Genomic DNA, 26,339 nt, shown 5'->3' with positions numbered 1-26,339 from the left:
TTAAGTAATAAAATTAAGAAAATTAATTATAATTAACTTACTGGTATGAATTGTCTTTGTCACCACTTTAATTTTCCATTTTGATCAATAATAATTTTCTTGTCATAAGTGTATTTTTCAATTTTATGACAATAGAAAATTTTGGTAATTATTAATAGATTAAACTTTATTAGAAAATATCCAGTTGAATGGTAAATAAAAAGAATATATTTTTTAATCTATTTATTCTAATAAATAAAATCAATATAAAAATATTGCCCCAACTTTTAGCATATTTAATTTACTTTCCTCTTATAAAGTCGTTAGCTCGGTAAATTAAATATACTTCAAAATATACACAATTTTTGCATAAAAATCGAATATACTTATCTATCTTACAATAATGTGGTGGCAAAACTTGCAAATCATTGTAATAAACATGTTATTTACAAAAGAAATAAATACGGACATATGTTTGATTGCAATTTATTTTACATTTTTTAATGTAATTTTCAAAGTAACACTTCTAAATTAACATCTATAAAGTTGTACTCAGAAATCAAATCAATTGCTTAAAATATTCATATTAAAGATATCAAAATCGTCATAAATCAATTTTTAAAGTTGAATTGAATTTAAACTAAACTAAATTCAGAAATATGAAAATGAGATCATTACACAAATCTTAAATTATATAAAATTAAATTGTATCAATAATAACCTAAACACAAGTACCAACAAACATAAGACGGAATCAGTCTTGTCCATACAGGTATTAAACTAAAAAGACGATTTTGATATACATAATTAATAAGTCACGACTCATTACATTGATTGGAAATCTGAACACAATTAATCATTTATAACACATTAATATTTTTATAACTATAAAACAGTTGCCTTTTAACAGGCTGTAGAAATATTTGTACAACTAAGAAGAGACAAAATACTCACGTCAACAGAATCACAAAGATAGCAAGTGTGGACATTTTTCAATACTAAAATATACAAAATAATTTAGATTACATTCCTGTAAAACCAGGAGAAATACTGCCTGAATTTCAAGATTTTATACAAAAATTTATAATCGAACTGACTTAGATCAATTCCAAATAATTTTTAGTGTCGATGAGACTTGCTTTCTTGGTAAATCTTGGAGACAGAACAAGTTAACATCTATGCGACTCGTTCCTGCTTGCAGCAGACGTCTCCCTGCGGACGCGTGAAACTCGACAAGTGACGTTTGGAAGAGCGGTTGGTTGGTGGTTTCATTTAGATCAGGTACTGGTCGCCTCTTGTTTTGATGCTTTCAGTGCTGTAAATCAAACACTTCAAGTGACCAGTGATGTAAATGCCATTAAATTAACGCGAGATGTGTCGATAGAAGAGAATTTGTTTTAATAATTAATCCCTTTACTTCTACAAGAGATAAATGTTAGTGTATATTATGTGCAAATTGATAATTTAAAGAGAACGCTAATATTTACATCACTGGTAATCAATATATACAAAAGAATTCGTTGCAGGTCACCTGCATTATGTACATGGTCCATAACAAAGTCTTCTCCCCAATTTGTTTTACTCTTTTCTAAAGTCTTCAAGTACTACAACTAGCCTAGGTGTTTCTGTCTTCGTCAGTTTGAATGTCCGATTTCAAAGCGATTATCAGCGCGAGGTGAATGGCCAATAATGTCGTTTATCTTAGCCCTCAACTTGGTATACTTCTTACCTTCTCTCTCTCTCCTCCTGATCTTTTTTCTTCGTCTTTCGACGATTGCCAGCTCAGCTTTAACGTCAGCGTATGTTTTGCGAAGTTCGGCCATCTTTTGCTGCAGCATGGCTATCCGTTGAACACTATCCATACTGTCATCTAAACATTGAAAATATATATGTAGTTTTAAAAATCAAACATTTAAATTTGAACACATACCTAATTCTACAAGGAAATTGTACCGAGTGGGCCTCGGTGTTCTTTCAGAGATATCAAACGATCCCATGTTCGTGCTATTTATTGAATGTTCAGAGGTATCATCACTATCACTATTGTGCCTTGTTCGATTCAGAGGTTTCCTCCCGCGTTTAACGGGTACATCCTCCGTTCTGCAGGAACGCCTCCGTTTTTTAGTTGAACCTGGCATCTCATCCCTTTTTTTGGATCCCCCAGCTTCACTTGTCATTTGAGTGTCTGAAATTTAATAATAATTAACAATGAACCTATGGTAAATGTTACCACATACCTTCTTCACTGTAAGCTGTTACTTTATTTGAAGAATTTCTTCTATGTAGCGAATAGTCGGGATCAATATCGTTAGATTTGCAACTTTCGTTATCCGCAGCATTGGGTGATAAACCACCATTTTCACTGCAATAAAACAATTAGAGATTAACATTAACATCTCCAATATTTATGAAACCATTCTTACCCCCTTGGTGAAAGATTACTAATAGTACTCTCAGGGGTGGTTGGTGGTGTATTATCCATTACCACCGATGCATCGCCCCGGTTCTCCCGTACGATTTCTCTTTCCACAGGCACTACAATATTTACAGGAGCCGCTTGAGGTTTCGGCGAAACAACCAATTTCGGTTGCTGCTGCTGCTGGTCCAGAAGCATATTGCTGACACTTTTGCAATTACTGGTACCTGGAGCACTAGCAAACGGCATCTCTAGGACAGGTTTGGCTGGTTTCACATCATCTACAGCCTGAGGTTCCGGTACAGGTGCCGGACTTCTTGGAATGGTCTCCTCGCAAAGTAGCAACGAGTGGAAATTTTGATCGGGTTCTTCATCCTTGGGAGGTTCCGGTTCTTCCTTTAGTTCCACTTCTTTTGCAAATTCTCCGATATTGGACGACTCAGCTTTATTATCGAATTTGAAGTTCCGTTCTTCTACTGAAGGATCTACAAACAAAATGACATATATAAAACTATAGCATGGCAATAAAATTGACTAAATTACCTTGCGACTGGGAGTCGTCGGTGGTCGGTAACTGAGATATGTTACTATCACTTTCTTTCGTATCAGCTTTGTTTTCCATTGAATTACTTTGGGAATCTTCATCCGACCGAGCAATCACCAATTGTTCGGAGTCGGAACTATCTGTATCAGATTCCTCAATGTACTGCTTGCTCAAGTTCTTCCGGCGTTTCTTGACATCAATCACGTTATCCATTTTCGGCACTGGTGAAGCATTGTTCTTTACCTCCAGTTTTGGTTTGGTCTCCACTTTAACTTCAATGGGATTTAGCTTGGATTTATGTTCATGCATTTTGGGTTTAAAATCCATAAGAGGCCGCGAAGGTTTGCAATCCAGCAACGGCTTAGATTTCATGTCACTCAAGCTTTTTATGGGTTTAATGTCATCTAGATTCAGGTCACTTGTTGGTTTTTGTTTCAGCTCAAGATTGATCTTGGGCTTTATTTCTTCCTTGACAGAGTCAGCATCCTTTTTGGAGTCGCCTTCGTCTGATTCTCTCTTCGGACTTTTTCCCTCCATTTTCTTGATGGAGTTAAATTTCTGAAGAATAGAATCAGCAATCTTAGAGCCGCTAGATTTCTTCACACCAAACTCAATAGTAGGTTCATCCAATTTTGCAGCAAGAACTGGAGAACTGACAATAGATTCTAATAAAGAACTATCAGTTTCTTGCAACGCAGGTGAAATTTGTATGGGTGGCGACGGTTTGATGGGCACGAAAACTGACTGCTCCATGATGGGCTTTTCTTCCAAAGGTGCTGGTTCTAAATCCATTGGAGATGGTTCTCGTAATGGAGGATCCATTTCCATTTCTTCCTCTTTCTCTTTAAACACACCTGCAGAACTGGACGTGGAGGGAATGCCTAAAATTGTTGACAATGGTTTGGAATCAATTTCTCGCTTCTTAGCTTGATAACTCGAAGTGCTACGTGTTATCACAAGCGGTTCATTGCTATCATCATCAGTTGAGGAACTTTGATTGATCAACCTCTGAACCTGGGCTCTAATATTATCATCGTCATCACTATCTTTCTTACATTCGTCGGTTTTACCGCTGGAGAAGTCCATATCCATTGTGTTTGGATCAGGAGATGGTTTAGAAAACGACTCGTGAAATATTGTAGATGACCCTGAAAATATGTTTGGCATTTGAGATTCACTGTCTGATAATTCCATATCACCAGTACTATAGTCATCAACAGTATCATTTAAGTCGTTAAACAGTTCTCCCATTCCAGTAGCATGCAAATTTCTAACAGCACTGGGCTTTATATCAGATATATTTTTGTCAGAAGTTTTGATATAATTATATGAGGGAGACTGAACCAATGTATCAAATGGATCTTCAGATCTTCTAGCTTCTTTATCAGATTCTTGAGATTTTACGGGACTCTTTTGTTGTTGGAATCGTTTCTTATCTAATTCCGGACTATCTTCTTTCATTTCAACTTTCACGGGAGATTTTTTCTTGGGCGACTTCTCCACATCATCAAATAGTCGCGAAACCAATCGTTTCTTATTATTCTTTTCATCAGTAAGTTTGCTCCTACTCTCAAACTCAAATGGTTCAGGTTCTTTAAATTCATAAATGTCGTCCGAATTGTCTGTGGTTTTTTCAATGGACTTTTCTCTCCTGTCCTCCGTTTCCTCTTCCGGCTTCTCAGGTGGTAAGTTGGTGGAATCGTCCGACGATGATATGGCGTCTTTTTCTGAAATTTCATTTGCAGGAATAGGTTTTGAAAAACCTTTTAATTCAGATCTTATTTGATTCAAATCAAAATCTCTTCCTTTAGGGGGATTTCCGCTGTCGTCATCGCTTTCATCAGCAGATTTTTCTGACACCTTCTTAATGCGTCTTGTTCTTTTAATGAATTTATCAGTTGTATCTTCCTCCTTTTCCGTATCATCATCGTCCTTTTCCTTCCGTTTATCCACCTTTGGGGTAGAGGGAGGCTTTATAATTTTTCTTTTGTAAGTTTTAACCTCGGGTTCTTCTACCTTTACTGATGTAGTTCGTGTGCGAGTTGTTTCCTCTAGCTCACTATCAGATGCTTCACTCTCCGACTCAGAATGATTAGAAATGTCAGTCTGACCTGATGTTCTGCGAGTACTTCTTATTTTGTCAAGTTTAACTTGTGACCTACTAGCGGATCTAGTAGCAGGAGTTGCAGGACTCTTCGTTCTACTACTTGACGACGTAACACTAGATGGAGTGGTGGATCTTGGTATTTCCGCACTTTTTCCAGAGATTGATTGTCCTCTGCCTCTTTTAGCTGCCACTTTATGTGAAGAATTTGTACTTGAAGCTGTCGAAGCTTTCGACGAAGGCGTGTGACCTTGTTTCAATCTTTTAGCTTTGGATGATGCACTTAAATTCTCCGCAATCCTTCCTGGTGCAATCCACTCATCATACCTTGTGTTCCATCCAGTGTAGTGTACTAGGTAAATGGTGCCTGTGCCATCTTTTCCAATTTGAATAACTTTAGCTTCATAAGTCACTTTGCTTTCATGAGTTGGACCATAATACACTTTTAATTTGTCCCCAATGTTCACGTTTGGTATAGTTGCAGACTCCGGATCGATTTTCTCATCCATATTACGTTTTCTGCTGCTACTTGCCTTTTTCTTGTCATCATCAGACGACTTCTTAATTTTTGTAGATGGTGTACCCTTGGGAACACTAGGTTCTTTGGTGGTTTTCAATTCTGGCTTTTTCTCAGGTGTTACTGGTTCTTTAATTTTTGAATTTGACTTGGATCTTGTTTGCTGCTGTACCTATTAACAATTTATTTTATTATGTAAATACTTATCATAGAGCAAGTTTAAGTCTTACCTTATCATCTGCTTCCTTCTTTTGTTGCTCTTCAAATTTATCCACCAAAGCTCTAACTTTTTCTCCTGCAACTGATTTTCCTTTCTTTTGACTACTGCCTTTGACATCAGCTCTTTTGGGTCTTCTGACATCCTTTGAAGTTCCTGTTGACTCTGATTGATCAGTTGCATCACTGCTACTGTTAGTATCACTTGTCTCGTTTTCTTTCTTCTTTTTATCGTCATCTTTCTTCACATCACTCTTCCTTTTATTTTTGGTCTCTGAGGGAGCTGGTTTAGGTTCCTCCTTTTTCTCAAACTCATCCTCTTTTTCTGGCCTTGGACTGTTAACAGGTGTTGCTCTATCCTTATCCCTTATAAGAGATCTACCACCACTTTTCTTAGTTGATCTTGTGTGATTAAGCATGGTGACACCCAGAGCACGATTAAAATTTTCGTAACTCAACAAACATCTCTTATAAACACTCTGAAAAAAAGAAAAATTATTAAAACTAGTCTTAAACCTACGACAAGTACTTGAACTTAGCATTCTAAATCGAACGCGTATTTCTTCAACATGTTTCCGTGGTGTAGTGGTTATCACATCCGCCTAACACGCGGAAGGTCCCCGGTTCGATCCCGGGCGGAAACATTACTTTTTTAACCGATTCAACCGATTTATAACAAAAAATGTAATAAATAAATGTAATTAAATGAGTTATTCACCTTAACCTGATTAAAGGTATTTTGATTGCAAGGTAACTTCAAGACTGTGGTAACAGATTTCCATTTAGTTTTGTTGTTGACTCGGTTATATCCGCCCAACTTGTGAACAATTCTGAACAGCCTGTGCAAATCTATGTCTTTACCACTTATTGAAGGAGTTTTATTTAAAGGTGTTCCAGAATCATCCAAAAACTTGTATAACTGAGCAACAAACAAATCTTTTTCTTCTGATGGTTCATCATCTGAGCTCTATAAGAGAAAACAAACAATAAATCGTTCAAATTTTCATTAACTTTAAACTTACATCTGAAAGAATATCTTCTGAATCACTATCCATGGTCTGTGTATTAAATAAGGAGCTTCTTTCCCAATGAACAGGCAGCTCATTGTGATCCAAATATCGCAAGGCTTTATGAACCGCTTCGGTAAGTATTTGTGAACTATCACTTTTAATTTCTTCTTCTCTATGGAAATCACGCGTTTCCTTTTTGGGAACCGTATAGCTAAAACATTCAACTTTAAGCATCAAACAGTCTTAAGTGTTTCCCTGTGGTACTTACTATCTCCCATCTTTAAAAGATCTAATGAGGTACTCCTCCTTAACATTTATTTTTCCTGTGGTGGATGTAGAACTTGGTATGACGACCAAACCTGGGAACCAACTGTCTTTAATTCTCTTCTTATCTGTCTGCTCGTACATTTTAACTCGTCCAATATCGACACTATAGCCTTCAAGATCTGGTTCATTTTCTTCTTCAGGTTCTCCCTCGCTGCTGTCCTCCCTTAAAATGGAGAATATCTTACAAGTTCAGACAATAACACACAGTTTTAGGTTCCTTTCATCAGAGTAAATGAAAAATTATAAAATCTAAATAGAAGGCGCTGTTGAAATAATTATTATAGACATTATTAAATTAATTTATGATATTATTAAAGTAGTCTTCTGAAAAAATATCAAATTTCAATATTGTTAATAAAAATATATTTTATTATGCCTACTATTAAGGTTAGATTCAATTAAAAAAGTATTTCAAAGGTGAATATTTAGTTTTATATGTTGTGTAATAGTGGCTTTAATTTAGAAATTATTAAATAAATAAATATCATAAGATATTAAAAAAAACAAAATAATACAAAAGAGTAAGTAATGAAGTATTGCCTATGAAATATGAAAATGTTAACCGTACAGCTTTTTAAGTATATTTTATGATATTGACCACGTATACCTGTTTTTAGAAGATATGATCATTGATACATGGAGCTCTGTAGCTGTAATTTAATAGAGTGGGCACTGCAATTTCATAAAGTCCACTTATCAACAAAGAAATATTTATTGTAATGTATCGTTCATTTATCAGTACTTGTAAAGAATATGATATATTATTATATGATATATGATTATTCATAGTTACATGGAAATGAAATACTAATGTTTTAAATAAACAAAATCTAGGTAAAACACATTTCCCAAATGTAATGAATACTATTTAGTACATAAAAATACAGTTCTCTCTATACAGATTGTTTTCAAAAATACTTGACATATTAAATCACCTATAACAAATCAAATAATCTTATTCTGTCACATTTTTCCATAATCTTGTAATATTGTTTTCATCTTAAGTGAGTCACAGTATTCATGTACTGTTTGTTAATAATGACAATTATTTGTCTACCCTGAGATAATAGTTAATAATAATGATTAAAAATTACAAATTTGTACTTACTTCAAATGTCTATTCCTCCGACCACGTCTGCCTCCTACCACAGGATTGCCAAAATGCTCTGGATTTGTTAAAGGAAGTTGATCCAGAGTTTCACTTTCATTAAAATGCCTTCCACTTTTCAAACACAAAGCTGTCCTCCTCAAAGTTGTTATGTCCCCATCATCAAACACTACACAAACAATTAATAACTTGTTTTGTACACTCACACATTATTTGTTTTTTACTTACCAACAGTGTATTGGCTGCAATCTTGCATTTTGGTAATTGTTGCTTCCACATAATCCTTAGCATTGGTGGGATGTTTTACCTGGACCACTTGTCCAACACGGAGGCTACCTTTAATGTCAGTATCAGATACTGTTGCAGTTCCTAAGCCTGATTTGAAGGTGACCTATGTAAATATTGAATGTTAGTGAGAGTTTTTGTAATATAGAAAGGCATTTTACCTTGCACTTTACACATTTCACTAATTTATGAACTTTTGCTTCGCAGAAAGCCCCCTTGTATTTTGCACTCACAGCTGTGCCAACTGCCAAATATGGGGGATCATCTACTTGCTGGAATTTAAATAATTACAATTAGTGTTTTTATAACCACTGCAACAAATATGATTTACCATTTTGTATCTTTGTAATAAAATCGTTGTGGGATATTCTGGTTGATTAGGTTTTGTCTAGACCAACAGTTTAAAACAATGCGAACGTTTGTGAGCGGAGAAAGGTCCAGTTTTCAATCAGAATTCCAGTAAATAAGGAGATGCAACTCATTTCTATAGCAACTTATTTTGGGATCAACAGTTTACACTTTCTAGCAACGTTCAAAGAAATCAACCGCACAAATATATTACGACCGCACCATGAGAAAATCATAATTTCACAATATGTATCGGAAAAACAAAAAAGAATCCCCACAATAACTTGCAAAAAGGATTCAAGGCGGTTGATTCTGTTATTCTGTCACTTGCACACCATTGCCATGTTTCCAAACAAGGACGTTACATATTGCAACAACGTGCATAACAACGCCACCTGGAGGCGCCAAAGCTTCGGTTTTTTGAAAATCAACTTGCTGCACGATTTCGCATGTCAAATATGGATTTTTAATGTTAACAAAATGTATAAATTAAATGAGGAAGTAGAGTTTTTAATGTGCGTGACTCTTTATGAACTAACTTAGATTTTGACCACAGTCATTCCATTGCAGTTTGTGGGACATTCCATGCTAACATTGGCGTTTATTGGACGCTTAAGCTATAAGGTGATCCCCTCCACAGGAAATAAATTTAAGTATTAGCGTTGGCGGGAAAAAAATATAATTTTAAAATTTACTTTTAGAATAAAAATAGTTTTTTATTCGAATTGTTAGTATAGTTGCAGTTATGGAAAAGGCAATATTATTCCGTTTAATTCATTAACTTAACTAACGTTAAGCTTTCTAGTAGACACGTTTGTCCATAGATTCTGTTTTGTGTTCAGAGATAAAAAATGTAATACATTAAAAGTCGGTATTCTTTTAACTAATTTATTATAACTTATAAATTAACACTTTGTGATAGACTATCACTACCAACTTTGGTTTTAATATTTTGCATAAGATATGGAATCTTTTCAAATTCTTCTAAATTACTCCAGGTTTCAGCATTAATATAAACAACTGGGTATCCTTGTTCCTCTAACATTTTTATGGACAAATTTACAGACTCCCTCAGTACTTTGGTATTAATTGTATAAAATATTGGTTTTATACAAAGTATGCAGACTCTAAAATAAAAAAAATAATTGTTAGAACAAATTTACTTATTAACATAATAGAACGTACAAATAGTGATCTGGAGGTACTTCTATGTCTTCAATAAACTTAGTTTGTTGCTGTACAGCTACTGGGTATCCTCCCTTTCTAAAGAGAATGGCATGATCTACAATCAAATAATATTAACAGCAAGCAATATAAAATTATTTGATAATTTTACCAATTACATGACCAAGTTTAGAATACATTTTCGTCAAAACATAATCTTCTCCTCCAATGCCTTTTTTCAGGGCCCCTTCCAGAGGATACTCTGTAACTTCCCTCATTTTCCCTATTAAAACTTCAGGTGTATACTTTGTAGGTAACAATTCTATAAAATCTTTTTTGTATAAGTGCAGAGCATGGTATATGCACAAATAATTTTCGATGTCGGACATAAATAGGAATTCTGAAAAATTAACATAAAATAAAACATTATTTATCAATTGATGATGAACTCACTCTTATCAAACAATGAGTTTAAATATTCTTCACTAAGACATTTATTTAAAACATCTAGTTTATAGATATCCAGTAGGCAGAGTGACGCCCCAAATCGCAACCAAAGGATATCTCGTTTCCTATAGGTAGCCATATTTTTAACACTCTTTATAATATCCTTAACAGCATCCCATTCATTAGGTTTGTAGTTCACAGAAGATAGTGATGTTACCAAGGTGTATATGTGTCCTATGTTTGATTGCAGAAGGCTATTATCTTCAACTACTTTCTTGCATATGTAATCAATCAGATATTTGTTCCAGTGATTCTAAAATCAATGTTTCAATTGTGAATCATTATTATTCATTATGTTATTATAAATAGATAAATTAATAGCAAAAACTGAGAATATTAAATAATAATTTGTACACTCACAATCCTAATAAATTTCCTAAGAAGAATCATAGCTTCTTCAAAACCCAAATTGTGGTCAATAATGTTGTTCACACAACTATCAAAAAATGTTTCATTGTAATAGAATGTGTGTTTGCTACTATATTTTACAATCAGTTTGCCTGCTGTTTTATCTAAATCAATAAAAGATACTTCATCCATATGTACAATTAAGTCATTTAAAGCTTTTTCTAAAGGGAGCTTGAACATTTCATCTGCATTCATATCAGTTATTGACCAAATAATAGATTTTGCTGATCTGGCATCGAATTCATCTGGATAATCGCACAAAGTTTTTATTAATAGTTCCACTGATTGATCAGAAAGTTTATGCCTCGAAGCATAATACAAACATTCTGTTAATTGAGATAAATTAGATTTGTCCAATTTTAATGATAAATTAATCTCAAATACCATGGGCAGTGCAATTTTTAAAGCCTCCACAAGAGGTGATGATTTATATTGTCCCAATAAAAAGTCAAGGAACATAATGTGATTCAATGTTAAATAATTAACATTGTGTCTTAACAGTTGCAATAAAACTTGTATGATTTTGCTGTCAGAAGGGACACCAACATAGGTCATTACTTTCAAAGCTTCGATGGTTTCATTCAGTTCTATAACACCAGCTTGAGATTTGAGCTTTTTGCATAATTTTACAAAATTTGGATTTTTTAGGATGTCATTCATGGAAGCACCATCCCTAAAATAATAATTTGAGTGGTTGGTATTTAAAGGTAACATTTGTTAATACTTTTCATCTCTTTTTAGTTCAAATAGAGATCTAAGTGCTTGCATACTGTGTTTGCTGTTCATTATTGTATAGTGGCTGGCAACCATGTCCAACACACTGTGTGTAGTACTTGCACATTTTAAGTTCTGTAATAACAAATCAGGTCCAGTTGATCTCACCAGATCTACAACAATTATTAGTACATTGAGTGCTTAACGCAGTACGCATATAGTACCTTTCCCATAACTGCACATAAACCGTAAAATATTATACTGTGGGCATCTTTGGGTGTTTGTTATTGCTTTTATTACATGGGACATCTTTATCTAAAAGTTAAGGATGTTATTCATGCAGTAAACTATATGTAAATCAATTACCTTTTATTGGTAAAATTGTAAAATTAAAAAAAACTATAAAATCACACTTGTATTGTTTTTTGATTTTCGGAAGTGTTTCATAATTTACATAACCTATACACACACCACTGTGACATTTGAATTTTGATACACGTGCCTAAATGACAGGTCTGTACAGTGTTTAGATTAATGTTTTTCATTTTTAAAGAAATTCCCAAGATTTTTCCCGAAAAGTAAAAAAGTACAAAATAACACTCAGGTTTTATGATGTTTTTAAAATGTATACAAAATAAAATGCTATTTATGCGTGTGTAGGTATTTGAAAACAAACAAAAAAGTTTGTGTGCCAGTTAAATTGTTAACCTTTGGGATAAGTCATTGTGTTCAATGTGTACTTGTGTTTTTAAATAAACTTACTACTGGCAACAAAAATATTATTTGTAAGCAATTCAAATTTGCCGCTGTAAAAGTGGGCAGCGATAGGTTGGCATGATTTGACGATTCACAAACAGTTCGGGGATTGGTTGAAAAACTGCCACTTTGTGTAAAGTAATTATGTCTACAAAATGACTATTGTAAAATAAAAATAGCAAGTAGTGTTCGTTTAATTTCAACCATTTCTTAACATACTCTCGTGATTGCATGTTGTTTATTTACAACTGGTGTATTGTGACAGTGACATAATCTATTTTCCCAGACCTTAGAAAGAATGGATGAAGATGTAGAAGATCAACGTATTAAAAAATTGGGCTTTATACCACAAAAAGAAAATGTTTACAACAAATTACTACCCTATGCAAAAGAACTTGATGAGGAATCATCAAAATTGTTCTGTGATATTAAGGAGAACCTTGCAAAATCTGTTCTTGCAAGGGAAATGAGACCAGGATGTGCCCTATGGACATCTCGTTTAAACAAGTAACATTAATTTTCATTTCTTATTATTTCACGTTGTGCAATTTTACCATACATAATTGCTTGTCATGTTTTGTTTATGAAATTTGACAGAATAAATACATCATGCAATTAATCATGAATATTGTTTTTTTTAAGATATATAAAAATATATGGACTGAAGTTTTCAAAGGAAGACCACATAGCTTTAATAAAATTATTTTATGAATTAGTTACAATTCCTGATTTGGAACCAACAAGAATAAATAAATGTGCAACCACATTAACCAATCTGCTTAAGTGAGTACTGGAGCCTTTGTATGCAAATCCAGGAAAATAATGCATGATTTATTGCAGAAAAAGATACCTTATATCAAGAGATGAATTGCAATTAGATTGGAGACCACTCTATGATCTTTGTATTCGTACAATTGAAAAAAGCAAATCAGATATAGGAATGTACAGATACTTTTCCACCTTCGAAAACAGCATATTCGATATGATTAAAGCTGCAAGAATGTGAGTCCAATTAGTTTCTTTGTTGACAATGTACCACATTCTATTTTTAGATATTTCCCTGCTTCTGCCACCCAAGACATACTAGATGAGTTTAGGCCTAAGATGTGCCCTTCAAACTTCACTGAAATTGCAAGTGCCATTCAATATTTAGAAATGTTCTTGCCAGTTTGTGTAAAACCAGAAGAAGCAGATATTAGTTACAAGCTGTGGTTTGAAGAGTTTCTAACATTGTGGGATGTTTGTCATAATGCTGCCCACTGGGAAAATGTAAGCAATTATTATTAAAATTTGTTATGGGCACAGCCAGGTGAGCGAGTTTAGCGGTAACTCGAATTTTTACAGCAAAAATATAGGCACTAATTTTAATTTTACCATATTATCCTAAAAAAGTACAAGAGGAAATGTCTATGAGTATAAAATTAAAATTTTTGTCTAATAGGACAAATTTGTTATGTTAAAAATTGCAATAAATAAATAATATTCAACATTTCAACATTTTTTCTTTTGTTCAATTGATTTGGAAAAATGTAAGCAATTTCTTTATTAGATTATTTTTGAATGAATTTACACTTTTTTTAATATACGTTTTTGTTTATTCTGGTAGCATATGATGTGGCTGTTGTCCCGTCTGAGTTCGTATAATATGGGGTACATTAATTGGGAGCCGTACGTGCCATTAATGTTTGCACGATTTATAAGGATACTCCAACTGCCGGTCGTTTTCAAGCAGAAGCAGTTAGGAATACAGCACAAAATGGACATATTTCCCATAGCAATTTGGATTACATGTGCCTTAAACGGAGATAAAAACTCCGTCTTCTATCACTTCGAGAAGTTCATGCAGACACTCAAGTCATATTTCTACACAGCCAACAATGGACGGTTAGAAAATGATGACCAATTTCTTAACTTGTAATTAACCCGATATTTTTCTGCAGTTGGACTGTTAAGCTTCGCGAGTTACTTCGGAAGCTTTCTTATTACTTTGTTCAGCGCGTTCACTATGAACGATTCAAAACTATTTCGTGGGAAATGAATATTGTGCCGGAGTTCTGTCTTACGGACGAAGATATCGATCGTTTCGTTAACATCATGAAACCTTGTGTCGAACATTCGTTGTTTTCACGCACTGGACAACAAGAAACCAGCTTAACTTTGCAGTACTTATCTTCGTTACGACCTAATATCATATGTCCAATGACCATAGATAAATTGTATGCATCCATGGACAGTTTGACAGAGCCTCACAAGCTAACATGCTCCATGATGGGGGTGATAGCTGTTGGAAGGTATGAAAAAACAATGCCTTAATGGGTTACATGGGTTTTGAAGAGTAAATATCAAATTTCAACCGTATGAAAAACAGTGTTTTATAATATTTTTGACGTTCATTCTCTTAAAGATTGTCAGGATAACTCATGATGGAAGGATTAAATAAAAAAGAAATCTAAATTTTCAGCAGTTCTTAAGAATACATTTTTACATTTTTCAAAAACAATTTCAAAAATCATATACTATTAAAGGTTAAAGACAGAGGACGAAGCATTAACTGAGCAGGTGTGTCAACTTAGAAACTTAGCAAATTTTTCTTCTGTAGTTTTATTCCTATTTGTCCAATTAGACAAAAAATTTAAGGAAAATTCAAACCCACGTAACCTGTTAATTGAAAACCTCGAAAACCAACTGAAGATCATTTCTAGGTACATGATTCAAGGAAAGAAAAACAATTATCCTGAAGGACCAACACATGTCATACCACTTTTGTTGGCCCTGTTACCTGGAATTGATCCTAACGATATCCGAAAATCCTACGTTACCTTTAGCTTCATCGTGCATTTCATAAACATGATTCCAGTAATCAATTCTTCGGACGCTCACAATTACTACAGCGACCTCACAGAAGAAGAGCATATTATATGTGAGGCCAGTGCCAATTTCGAAGACTTTGTTATCCAGTTTTTCGATAAAATTTGCATTTGGGTCGAGTCAAGTTCGCTAGATTTCGTTCGTCAAGAAACAACGAATAATACAAACAACAACAAGAATAGATCCGAAACTTTTGCCGAGTCCGCTTTAGCGTCAGTAATTTCCGTCGTGTTGAGTCAATGTTCACCGGAAATATTTAACGTAAGTTGTATAACTCTTAATGGTTTACGTTATTTTATCCAATTTATTTTAAAGGTTGCACTTAAAAAGATGTTTAATTTCGTGAGCGAAAAGATCATGGAAATACACATTTCAGGAAAAATGGTTGCAGTGGCTTGTCACTGCTTTGCCAGAGTAAATCCTAAGGAAACACTCAAAGTGTTTGTTCCATATTTATGTGAAAGAATTAACAAGCTTCTTAATGAAAATCCCCATATAGAGAAAGAAGAAAACATCGACGATGAACTACTGTACAACTTACTAATTTTATCAGAGGTGACTAATTCAGATAGGTTTTCAAATAATATGTAAATAATGCTTACTTTAGGTCATAAATGGGCGAAATGAAATTTTAAATTATATTGACTATATAGTACCAATATTAGATAGGACATTGCACATGACAAGTTTAAAAGCCAGTCCTTTATCTGCAAGAATGTTAGATTTAGTAATGTTTTCGTTAACTTCTATTCAACCAACTGAGGCGAAAAGTTCGGCTAAAGATTATGGATTACACGTGAAAGATTTTCTATCTATAAGGTAATCACCATTAGCCATCACACCAACAAACATTAAACTGTGGGAAAATAAGGGAATAGTACCATTGTTTTTTTTTAGAGAATGGGGTCCGGCTCAAGATATACGCAAACTTAAAATCAATTGGTACATTCCAGGTGATAAAGAGGTAGAACTAGTTCAATTCTTAATTAACCGGTATCTGGTACCGGAATTGGAACGTTTGGATAAGCATTCAAGCGGCGAAGAAATGTTGAGCAGAGAAAGTTTAAAACAGTCCCTTAAAATCGTCTATTCTATTCTGTCGTGCCATGCAGTATTGCCAGTATGGGATGAGCCTGCCATTCAACTGTAAGTTTCTGGTTCAAGTTATGCACACAATTAGTTCTCAATTAGTGTGGGGTTCAAACGTTTTAAGTTTTATATTTTTTTAGTGTAGACTCTGTACTGGAACCGTGGGCTTTCAATTTGAAAGTTTCAGGGTCTCATACGGCCACCATGCCCGATGGTCGTAACGTGCGCAAGGTGGTTGCCGATACTTTGCATCGTCTCCAGAAAAAGACTCTTGAGACTGATGAAGGTGACACCCAGAGCATCAAAAATCTAATACTGGTAATTACCACCTAAACCTTAGTAATTGCACGTTTATTAAAATTTATATTATTTAGATTTACAACATACTTGTGTTCAGTAAGACACAAGGTCATGATTTTGAGTTGCACTGGAAAAACTTCCATTTGAGTAAAAAAATGCTGGAAGATCGCCTGCACCAAAAGAAACTGCACTTGAGGCACGTTTTAATTGACAGAGCGGTGTTACATCAGGAGTTCAGGACTGAAAGCAGGAACTGTTCATTTAGTGCCACTCACAAGCAAATACTGTTGGACTTGTTCGAGTTGTCGGTGTCACGTTATAGCGAGGTGTGTTTCCGTCTTACAATTTTATTATGGGTACTCAAAATTGCGGTTTCAGGTCAGAATTGCCGCTCAGTCGAAACTAAATGCAATGATCACCTACTTTCCTTATTCGTACACCGTGATTAAGCCGAAAATAATCGAAATTTTACAAAAGGATTCGGAAACCCACCACGAGTGTTTCAAGGGATGTTTGTATATTTTGTGTTGCCCAAAGAATGCGCCAATTATAGCAAGACATGATTGGAATTTCACAAGGGACATATGGCCTTTGATTATTAGGTCTAAGCCTTCAGAAAAACAGTCAATTATAAGTCTTATAAATTCAATCAGCGACTGTGTTCATAGGTTGGTAAAAATTAGGTCTTGAAACGGGTAATTGACTCACCATAATTTACGTTTACAGATATTTTCCCACTATTGCTATAAAATTGTTAATTCCGGAGAGTTGCATTAAAGCAGCTTTGAAATTTGCCAATGCACAAACACCGTGTCACATAGACGACCATTTCCGAACAATTATAAATAATAGCGAAACATCTTTGAAACAACTGTCAGATAATCGTAGAAAAGCATACGATGACACTCTGAATGCCCTATTAGATGCTTGCCAAAACGGAAACTTGTAAGTTTACTTAGTCTTACTATTATAAGTTATATTTATTTCTTTATCTTTAGACACTGGAGGTACCATCATATGGCATTAGGATTTATGAAAGATCTGGTGCATTTTGATGTAAAATACAGTACGGATGTTGTAAAATACTTTCTTAAGTGTATCATCAGTGATTCGATCATTATACGCAAAACAGCGCTGAGAGTTTTTGTATATATAACTGTACAAAATAAACCTGAATTTAAAAAAATTACAATTGACCCTTACCAAACTGCTGGCGTACATCCTGAAACGAAAACTATTGTACCTGGATATAGGGCTGATAATCAGTGGTTATTATATTCCCTACAAAGCGTGCCCAAAAACGAAGAGGAATGGAATCAGCCACGGTAAGTAGTTGAATTTTTTACGAGACGATAGAAAATCAGACTTTTATAAACTCCGCTTCTGAAATGGTTGGAAGTGAGTGGTTACTTAGAATCTCTGCTCATTTTATTGTATTTTATTTATTACTTTTCTCTCTGACTTGCTGAAAATATCCAAAATCACACTCACATGGATCTATAAAATATAAAATAATCATTTTTATGTTTGTTATATAGTTTTGGGAATTTCTAAATATTCTTTACAGTTTTGTACATGACGTTAACGTTGGATATTACTCCTGGCCCAAGAAGTTGCAAATATACGCGCCTTATCCTGAACAACCTACAGTGGCGAAAAGAATGAACACCATAGACGGAATCGAAAAGGAAATTTACGATTTTTTTATGGACGAAAACAACATGTCGATATTAATAAAATACTTGTCCCTGGAAGAACGTAAAGGAATGGATCAGTTTAATGGGTACCGATTTTTAATGTTCAAGGTAAGATCTATTAATAATATTTGCCTTAAAAATAATAAATCATTGTGTAAATTTAGAACCTGTTCAAAATTTTCGAAGACACACTGGTACCTGCCTTTTTGCCCCACATACTAAAATTGGTGAAGGACAAACAAGAATCTAGTCAGCGGTGCGCCGCAGAAATAATAGCGGGTATGATGCGCGGTGCCAAACACTGGAGCTACGCGCAGTGTGAAAAATTATGGGAATCACTTTTGCCCATTTTCGATACGGTGTTCGCGAACCTGCACACAGAGACGGTACCCGATTGGTGTCTGTGCTTTACAATGGGACTTGAATGGAGGGATCCCAAAAGGTTAGTCTTGTTTCGCCGTTACAAAGCCTCTTAATACTGCAATTTTGTATAGGTACTTCTGGATCTACGAATATCTCCTAAAGGAGCCGCTGAAGGACCAGACCAGTTTCCTAGGTAGTACGCGACTGCAAATGTTATTTATAGCCATGAACCAACAACACTGGCGAAATGCGGAACTGCACAGTCGACTGTTCGAATATTTAAAGGAACACTTGACGCATCCGTTCCAGAATATTAGGGAGAAACTCAGCATGTTGTTGTGTCTAGTTCTGAGTACTGACATGACTTTCCCAGGCGGTGAACAAACAAAGGGGCCACTAATAGCCAACTTTTTCGCCGAAATTATGCCCAGTTTAAATAAACTTTACAACTACCTGTTGAAAAAGGTCCAGTCTAATGGTAGAAATGAAATTGATGACGCATGTGAACAATTAGCGGTATTAGATATAGAGGCTGAAGAAGAAAAAGAGAGGTTTATGCGGATGTTTAAAATAGGTATTCCTTATAGTAAGATTGTTTATTGAGCAGCAATAAATCCTTGAATGTTTCCAGTGTCGAGATACGTTACCCACAGTGTTGTGCGTCTGAACTTCTCAACATTGCCGCAGTTTTTCGACCTGCTTCCGCTGGCGACTGCGCTTCACACCAACGATACGGACGAAGAGGTGGTCAATTGCAGCATTAACATGTTGGTGGTGTTAGCACAAGTGATGAGCCCCATTCGGAATATACCATATGGCCTGGAGGCGATACGAAAGGTGGCGCATGGACCATTCTGGTCTGGACGTGCTGTTATCGCCGAATTTTTGGCAGTGTTTGTGTTTTACAACATGCCTTCGTTTCACTCGAACGCTCAGTGGAAGAACGAGGTAACTATTTCCATTTGTTTAAATGTTCTTATTGTTTTTATCTATTTTTTTAAGGTTGAAACTATGGTATTGGAATTAATGGAAGATGTCCAACCAGAAGTTAGAGAGAATTCTGCAAAGGTGCTCAGTGGCCTGTTGCATTGTGATTTCTTGGATAATCCAATGGATCTTCTGGTAAGTTTTCTTTTTTAACATCTAATTACCAAACATAAGCTATAGAAACTGATAGTAAAATATAATTCCTGTTTTCTTTTTATAGACCAAGTTTAAACTGAAGGCGAAAACGAAATTAAAGAGAAATCCAAATTCGACAAACAAAGAACTAAGCAACCTGCGAATTAGACATGCAGGTGTTTTAGGACTTTGTGCATTTATAAGTTCTCATCCTTACGATGTACCTGATTACATGCCAGCGATATTTGGAAATCTGGGACCACACCTAAGTGATCCACAACCCATTCCGGTATGTCATTATGAACTTTCACTTTTGAAGTCTAATATTTTATACTTTTAGGCCACAATTCGGAAAACCTTAGGTGATTTTAAAAGGACACACCATGACAATTGGGAACTGCACAAATTGAAGTTTACAGAAGAAGAATTATTAGTTCTAAGTGATCTCACTGTGCCCCCAAGTTACTATGCTTAAAAAAGGACACTGATACATTTTACCAAAATTTATTATAACTCGTACTTATTAATCTCAATAATTTAGGTGATGGTCACATAACCCACACTGGTTAAGGGTACTGGTGAGTTAATTTTCAATGTTCAAACAATCAAATATCAAATAGTGTTTTATACCAAAAATAAAAAGATTTCATTTATGTAAACTATAAAACAATTTTATTAGTTTAATTTAATAGTCAATTATTGTACAGACTGTCCGCAGAGTTGTTAGACTTATGGTGATCACAATTTAAATAAAAATAAGTTGATAATTTGGACATAATTAATATTTAATAATAAGATAAAAACATTGTAAAAAGTAATTATAAGTAAAATATATGTTTAAAATGCGTTCTGTAGTAATGTATAGTTTTATGATCTAATGACTTCGCGGTCAATCTAATGTTTTTTAATGTTTTACAATATTGTTGCAAAAATTAATAAAAATGATTTTTAACAACATCTGTTTTAACTACTATTTAACTCTTCCAATAAGTGTAAACATTTGTTTTTCAAGATCTTTATAGATTCCCGAAATATTGCCTCTGGTTGAAGAGCTCCGACCGACTCGATCGTAACTAAAATAAAGACAATTAAACATTGTACAACAGTAGCAACGTTAAAGGTATTCCTTACATATAAAGTGGTCTTGGATTTTTGACATTATTACGGAATCTCGCAGGTCATCATATCGAAAAACGTTTCTGCTTCCAGTGTCGTATCTGGGATTTTGAACGACAGCTTTTTTCTTTCCTTTCTCATGTCTAACAGCGATTACCCCTGGTGAAAAACACTTTGCCAATCTCTCAGCTGCTTCTCCTTCCACTTCTTTAATTATTTTTATATCAGGTAATAGTCTGTAGAATACGGTAGCTAAAATTTATGTTTACAAGTTGCTCCAAACAGCCCCAAATCAAGATATAAAGATAAATTATATTTACAAATTAAAACAACTTACCAACTGGAGAAAATTTTGCATGATCTCTACCAGTACTTTTGGTTGCAATTAGTTTCAAATCCAATTCATGTCCTGGTCTCATTTTTGCTATCAGAATATTGAAATGGATAGGGCCTACATCTATTTCTTTAAATCTTTCTTTTTGTGTACCAATAGGCACCCATTTAATATGGCTGGAACAAACTGAAACAAATCTTCATTCAATAAATTCAGTTCGTTCATAATACATAATAATATTCTTTAAATGTTAATTATCGAGTGTCAGTAAGTAAACAACATTAAACAAAATATAGTAAAAATAAAACTAATATAGCACAAAAAGACAATCCAAAACAGTATTAGTAAGTGGTTAGATATATATATATATATATTAATCTTACCATTGCTATTTTTATAGAGATCTTCAGTTCTCGAAGAGTTCTTAGTACTTTGATCCTTATTGTTACTGCACCTAATTTTTAATTCAAATTCTAATGAATCATGTTCAGTATTTTCTGCACTATCTGTAAAAAATAAAATGAAGTAACTGCTAGACATTAAGATTAAATTTTACCTTCAGATTTATATTCAAATAGTCTTGGATCTGCTTTTAAAGGTATTAAGCCAATTCGATGTGCTAAGACCTCATCCTGAATTATAGAAGTATTATTTAATACATGCACCTTGTCAATAGCCATACTTGGTACATCACTAAGCATTAGTCTGCGAAAAGTATTTGCTAAAAATGGATGAATTCCAATCATATCAAATTCCATTTCGTAATTCTCATTCCGAATAATCACTATTCGAAATTTTTCAGTGAACTTTTTAACATCGAATAATTCATCGATTACAGTTTTTCTTTGGGGAAGGTTCTAAAATTTTAATATTTACTCACTATCAACATATACATTATTGAACATACCTGTGTCACTTTGTATTCATTTAATATTATACGTGGCTTGTCGTCGTTAATTAAATCCATTTCTGATTATTTTCTGTTAAAAAAATGTTTTAAAAATATAATTGTAATTAAACATAACCTATCGAAAGTTCATATTCCAAACATGTGTTAGTAAATTAGAACTACCATATCTTTGAACTAATACTCACGTTGGTAGTCAGTATGTACCACCAATGATCTTTAAAAATCATACATCGCCGCAAGTTATGTCTTTTTATTAATTTGTATTAAATTGTATCGTCACATTTTTAAATAAATTATCTTTTTATTTCTAATATTACCGTATTTGATTTGATTTGAAAATCAAATGAAAACATAAATACAAAATTAAATTTTATTATTTATATTTTCGTCAAATACATTTATGTAATTGACGGGGCCCTCTAAAACCGTCTAAAACCTGGGAATGCCCATCGCAAAGATCCCCACAAAATTGTATTTAACAATAAAATTAAAATAAAATTATACAAATATCCAAGACTCAAGAGCGCGAAAACTAATAAGAATATAAGGTTAAACGACAGAAGTGGTCTTGGATAGACCAAATTAAATCCAAAACAATTAAAAAATTTCTTCCATTTCCACAAGGTAAGGAAGTTTTTATAACAGGTTTCTGTATTTGAAGTTGGCTTGTGAAAGTAGAATAGATACTCTTAATTATTTTGTTTATAAGCGCCATCTAGAACAAATACATTGTATTATTTTTATTTGTTTAAAACGCCATCTAAAACAAATAAATTTAACTATTTAACTATTTTTGCTGGCGCCATCTATAAAAAATACATTGTATTATTTTTAATTGTTTAAAACGCCATCTAAAAAAAATAAATTGAACTATTTTTAATGGCGCCATCTGGAACAAATTAACTAAACTACTTTTAAACCAATGCTATCTAGAATAAATATATTGAACTATTTTTTTGTTTCACCACCTAGAACGCATATATTGAACTATTTTGTTTAGTTTATAAGCGCTACCCAGTATAAATATATTGAATTATTTTTATTTATTTAACGCCATCTAGAATAAGTAAACTGAACTATCAAGAACAAGCCGATTTTTTTCGGTTAAATGCAACCCCATTATATATTTTTTGTTTACTACTGCCATCTACAATAAAAACGCTAAACTACTTTTTATTAGCGACATCTAGAACAAATAAATTGAACTATTTTTTTTATTACTCACATTGGATAAAATAAATTGAACTATTTCTGTTTAGTTAACCTGGAAGTGATAAATTTAAATTTAAAAATTTCACTCCTAAACAAAAAATGATTCTTATTATTTCAGTAGTTCTGATTTCCTGTAGAGGGCGATCCTAAACAAAAAAATATAGTTTAAAAATCGACTTGTCTAGATGTCGCCAGCAAAAATAGTTCAATTTATTTGTTTTAGATGGCATTTTAAATAAATAAAAATAATACAATGAATTTGTTCTAGATGGCGCTTAAAAACAAATAAAAATAATTCAGAGTATCTGTTCTACGTTCACAAGCCAACTTCAAATACAGAAACCTGTTATAAAAACTTCCTTACCTTGATAGTTCACCTTGTTTGTTTTGGATAGAGTTAGTGAACCAAAAAAATAGTTGTATGTACCTCCTCTATGTAACTAGAGCTTAGTATTATTAACTAAAATAATAGTTTAGAGTATATATTCTATATGGCGCTAGTGTGACAAAAAAAATTAAATATTTTAGTGTATTATAGGTGGTGCTTTTAATACAAAATAAGCTGGATGACGCTAGTAAACTATCTAAGAAAATGTATTTGTGTTCTAGATATTGTTAGTTGTTGAAGAAAACGGTTACCTAATTAAACATTTTCTTTATAATTATTTATATTAGGGCCCTAGAAAACAAAAGAACCACCAATTAACAGTTCAACGTATTTGTTCTATTATTTATTTATTTGTTCTATTTTTATTATTTTTAAAATTGTTCTAGGTGGTATTAATGAACCACAATTTAATTAAATTTATTTAAAAAAGTGATTGATCCGTCAGTTTATAAAACAGATATCACTAATTATGGAAATGGAAGAAATTTTTTAATTGTTTTGGATTGGTGTTGGCTATCCAAGACCACTGTTGTAAATATATTAAATACATCTACAATAAATTATAGATGACTCTTAAAAACTAAAAGTATAGTTCATTAAATTAATTCTAGGTGGAGCTTTTAAACTAAAAAAAATAGTTCAACGTATCAATTCTAGATGCCGATAGTACACTGTAGTTTAGCGTTTTTGTAGTAGTAAACAAAAAATATAATTCAAAGTATTTATTAGAAATGGCTTTTAAAAACTAAAACTAGGTTCATTCTAGGTGGAGCTTTTAAACTAAAAAATTCTTCAACGTATCAATTCCAGATGCCGCTAGTAAAAAGTAGTTTAGCGTTTTTGTTGTAGATTGCTCTAGTAAATAAAAAGGTAAAACTGAATTATAGCGACCTAAAATTAAATTGTCAGCTTTAGAACCTCGAAATTGGACTCAACGTGAATTTTTATATTTTTTAACATTTCATTTCTTACATGTGTTTACGTATGTCCATTTATTTTAGAATTATATTTATCTTTAATTTATTGCCGTGTTTATTAATTTGTGTTAGTTTGATTATGATTTATGGACAATTTTTATTATGTTTGATTTGTTTCATTTGTATTAATTTTATTGGTAAATAATTTATTATTAATTATTTGTATATTATATTATTAATTTTATTTCAACTATTTCAGATTGTGCTACAACTTAAGCTTAGTACTTTTAGGTATTCATAGGTTAATTTTAATTATAATATCAGTCATGAATAATGATAATATTGAAACGAAATTGTTTAGTTTTTTTTTTAAGGATTTGAATGATGGTGACCCCAACAGAAATTGTTGATCAAGTCCTATAGAAATAGAATCATGCATGATGCTCCACCTATTTTAGGCTATAAAAAATCGGCAAAACGACTTTTCATACTATTTTTTCAAAACATTTTACTTTTCGATGCATTAAAGAATATGTTTCGATCAAGAGAGAAAAAATTTCAAATTTGAAAAAAATGCTAATTTTTACGGTTTTATGTAATAAATAATAATCAATAGATTATTAAAAAAAAAAAAAAGAAATGGAAACCTAACCTAATCTAACCTATTTTTTCCGGAAAGTTCATTAAAAATATATTAAAACGTTTCCGTAACGTTTTTATTTTTTATGAAATCTTAGAGAAAAAATAATTTTAAATTTGAAAAATACTGAAACTTTTTAGTTTTGTTTTAAATTTGTCAATATTTTAACAATATTAAGATTTTCAAAAATTTATGTAATACACACAAAATATAGAACACATGTGGATGAGGGCATTCGGATATACACGAACTGTTTGGCGAAATAAGTATAAAAGTAGTCGAAATTCATTCTTAGTTTGTCTAAGGAAACAATATACTTTTAATTAATTAGAGCGTTTTCTTTATTTGTTATGTACATTTTCTGCTCAAAAAGTAATAAAATAGTTCTTGATGGTAATGTTCCTGCGGGAACTACCAACAAAATTTCAGGCCGCTATAATGCAACATTACCAACAAAAAATATAATTCAATGTATTTATTAGAAATAGCTCTTAAAAACTAATTCTAGGTGGAGCTTTTGAACTAAAAAAATAGTTTAATTTGTTTGTTTTTGGTAGCGCTAAACTAAAACACAATATAGACCAATGTATTTATTCTAGATGGCTTTAGAAAAAAAATCATCATCAGTATCTGATCTAGATTCTCTAGCCAATTACAAATACAGAAAAGTTCCTTACCTTAACAATTTATAAATATCCCAAGACTCCCGGGAAGTCAGGAATTCCCAAGGAGCTCCTCTACAACTTCCCTGGGATGTTACTTCCCATGGTAGGGAAGATTTTGCGTGCAGAATTTCAGTTGACAATGGGGGGCATAAGCGAATAGGGGCGGAGGGGCAACAGCCGATCATAGACGTTCGGCATCGTCGAAAAGGCACGACATTTATGTCTCGGGGTGCAGACTGGTGAGAAATGGAGTGTTGGGGATTTGTAATGTTAGATTTTATTGGTAATAGAAATTCCACAAAAATTTCCGGGATG

General features: G+C 33.1%; 4 protein-coding genes and 1 non-coding gene across 6 annotated transcripts; 2 read left to right on the top strand and 3 right to left on the bottom strand.

The window, feature by feature from the left end:
* Window positions 1-207: 207 nt before the first annotated feature.
* On the bottom strand, window positions 208-9,167 carry LOC109599127 (AT-rich interactive domain-containing protein 4B). 2 transcript variants are annotated; one of them, XM_020015080.2, is made up of 14 exons: window positions 8,838-9,167; window positions 8,668-8,778; window positions 8,450-8,612; window positions 8,222-8,390; window positions 7,055-7,276; window positions 6,799-6,997; window positions 6,495-6,743; window positions 5,791-6,255; window positions 2,939-5,732; window positions 2,403-2,880; window positions 2,217-2,341; window positions 1,910-2,164; window positions 1,709-1,849; window positions 208-1,294 (listed from the first exon to the last, which is right to left on the bottom strand). In XM_020015080.2, the coding sequence occupies exons 1-14, from the start codon at window positions 8,838-8,840 to the stop codon at window positions 1,257-1,259; spliced, it is 5,412 nt and encodes a 1,803-aa protein (XP_019870639.2). In that variant the 5' UTR covers window positions 8,841-9,167; the 3' UTR covers window positions 208-1,256. The 2 variants fall into 2 exon arrangements, with proteins under 2 accessions (XP_019870639.2, XP_019870630.2); XM_020015071.2 differs by having other exon boundaries at window positions 208-1,849.
* On the top strand, window positions 6,348-6,420 carry Trnav-aac (transfer RNA valine (anticodon AAC)). Its single transcript has one exon. It is a non-coding gene; the product is annotated as a tRNA-Val (tRNA).
* Window positions 9,168-9,728: 561 nt separating the features above from the next.
* On the bottom strand, window positions 9,729-12,150 carry LOC109599173 (uncharacterized). The gene is made up of 8 exons (XM_020015123.2): window positions 12,014-12,150; window positions 11,872-11,962; window positions 11,658-11,820; window positions 10,886-11,606; window positions 10,472-10,778; window positions 10,191-10,418; window positions 10,040-10,136; window positions 9,729-9,981 (listed from the first exon to the last, which is right to left on the bottom strand). The coding sequence occupies exons 2-8, from the start codon at window positions 11,954-11,956 to the stop codon at window positions 9,753-9,755; spliced, it is 1,830 nt and encodes a 609-aa protein (XP_019870682.2). The 5' UTR covers window positions 11,957-11,962; window positions 12,014-12,150; the 3' UTR covers window positions 9,729-9,752.
* LOC109599116 (proteasome activator complex subunit 4-like) lies at window positions 12,118-20,799 on the top strand. The gene is made up of 23 exons (XM_020015060.2): window positions 12,118-12,160; window positions 12,690-12,910; window positions 13,046-13,186; window positions 13,244-13,405; window positions 13,456-13,672; window positions 14,010-14,287; window positions 14,344-14,694; window positions 15,106-15,532; window positions 15,587-15,826; window positions 15,879-16,090; window positions 16,169-16,417; window positions 16,501-16,678; window positions 16,735-16,986; window positions 17,039-17,328; window positions 17,387-17,605; window positions 17,659-17,985; window positions 18,228-18,465; window positions 18,522-18,799; window positions 18,852-19,294; window positions 19,352-19,668; window positions 19,723-19,842; window positions 19,928-20,131; window positions 20,183-20,799. The coding sequence occupies exons 2-23, from the start codon at window positions 12,702-12,704 to the stop codon at window positions 20,315-20,317; spliced, it is 5,487 nt and encodes a 1,828-aa protein (XP_019870619.2). The 5' UTR covers window positions 12,118-12,160; window positions 12,690-12,701; the 3' UTR covers window positions 20,318-20,799.
* Window positions 20,487-22,326, bottom strand: LOC109599163 (DNA-directed RNA polymerases I and III subunit RPAC1). Its single transcript, XM_020015115.2, has 6 exons — window positions 22,200-22,326; window positions 21,849-22,149; window positions 21,676-21,798; window positions 21,296-21,478; window positions 20,974-21,210; window positions 20,487-20,915 (listed from the first exon to the last, which is right to left on the bottom strand). The coding sequence occupies exons 1-6, from the start codon at window positions 22,257-22,259 to the stop codon at window positions 20,806-20,808; spliced, it is 1,014 nt and encodes a 337-aa protein (XP_019870674.2). The 5' UTR covers window positions 22,260-22,326; the 3' UTR covers window positions 20,487-20,805.
* Window positions 22,327-26,339: the final 4,013 nt, after the last annotated feature.

The sequence above is a fragment of the Aethina tumida genome, chromosome 1 (assembly GCF_024364675.1).
Source record: "Aethina tumida isolate Nest 87 chromosome 1, icAetTumi1.1, whole genome shotgun sequence".
Lineage (NCBI taxonomy): Eukaryota > Metazoa > Arthropoda > Insecta > Coleoptera > Nitidulidae > Aethina > Aethina tumida.
The sequence above is the reverse complement of the archived record's forward strand: the minus strand, read 5'-3'. Positions and strand labels throughout refer to the sequence as shown.

What these genes read in the sequence shown, in the direction of transcription:
- LOC109599163 (XM_020015115.2), bottom strand. Translation starts at nt 22,259, where the DNA reads ATGGATTTAATTAACGACGACAAGCCACGTATAATATTAAATGAATAC. An exon ending in ATGAATACAAAGTGACACAG is followed by an intron (nt 22,150 to 22,199) that starts GTATGTTCAATA and finishes TTAAAATTTTAG; the next exon opens with AACCTTCCCCAAAGAAAAAC. An exon ending in TCTCTATAAAAATAGCAATG is followed by an intron (nt 21,479 to 21,675) that starts GTAAGATTAATA and finishes GATTTGTTTCAG; the next exon opens with TTTGTTCCAGCCATATTAAA.
- LOC109599116 (XM_020015060.2), top strand. Translation starts at nt 12,702, where the DNA reads ATGGATGAAGATGTAGAAGATCAACGTATTAAAAAATTGGGCTTTATA. An exon ending in ACATTAACCAATCTGCTTAA is followed by an intron (nt 13,187 to 13,243) that starts GTGAGTACTGGA and finishes GATTTATTGCAG; the next exon opens with AAAAAGATACCTTATATCAA. An exon ending in ACTTACTAATTTTATCAGAG is followed by an intron (nt 15,827 to 15,878) that starts GTGACTAATTCA and finishes TGCTTACTTTAG; the next exon opens with GTCATAAATGGGCGAAATGA.
- LOC109599127 (XM_020015071.2), bottom strand. An exon ending in CGACGACTCCCAGTCGCAAG is followed by an intron (nt 2,881 to 2,938) that starts GTAATTTAGTCA and finishes TTTTGTTTGTAG; the next exon opens with ATCCTTCAGTAGAAGAACGG. An exon ending in AGTAATCTTTCACCAAGGGG is followed by an intron (nt 2,342 to 2,402) that starts GTAAGAATGGTT and finishes GTTTTATTGCAG; the next exon opens with TGAAAATGGTGGTTTATCAC.
- LOC109599173 (XM_020015123.2), bottom strand. Translation starts at nt 11,956, where the DNA reads ATGTCCCATGTAATAAAAGCAATAACAAACACCCAAAGATGCCCACAG. An exon ending in TTAGGAAATTTATTAGGATT is followed by an intron (nt 10,779 to 10,885) that starts GTGAGTGTACAA and finishes CATTGATTTTAG; the next exon opens with AATCACTGGAACAAATATCT. An exon ending in AAACTCATTGTTTGATAAGA is followed by an intron (nt 10,419 to 10,471) that starts GTGAGTTCATCA and finishes TTAATTTTTCAG; the next exon opens with AATTCCTATTTATGTCCGAC.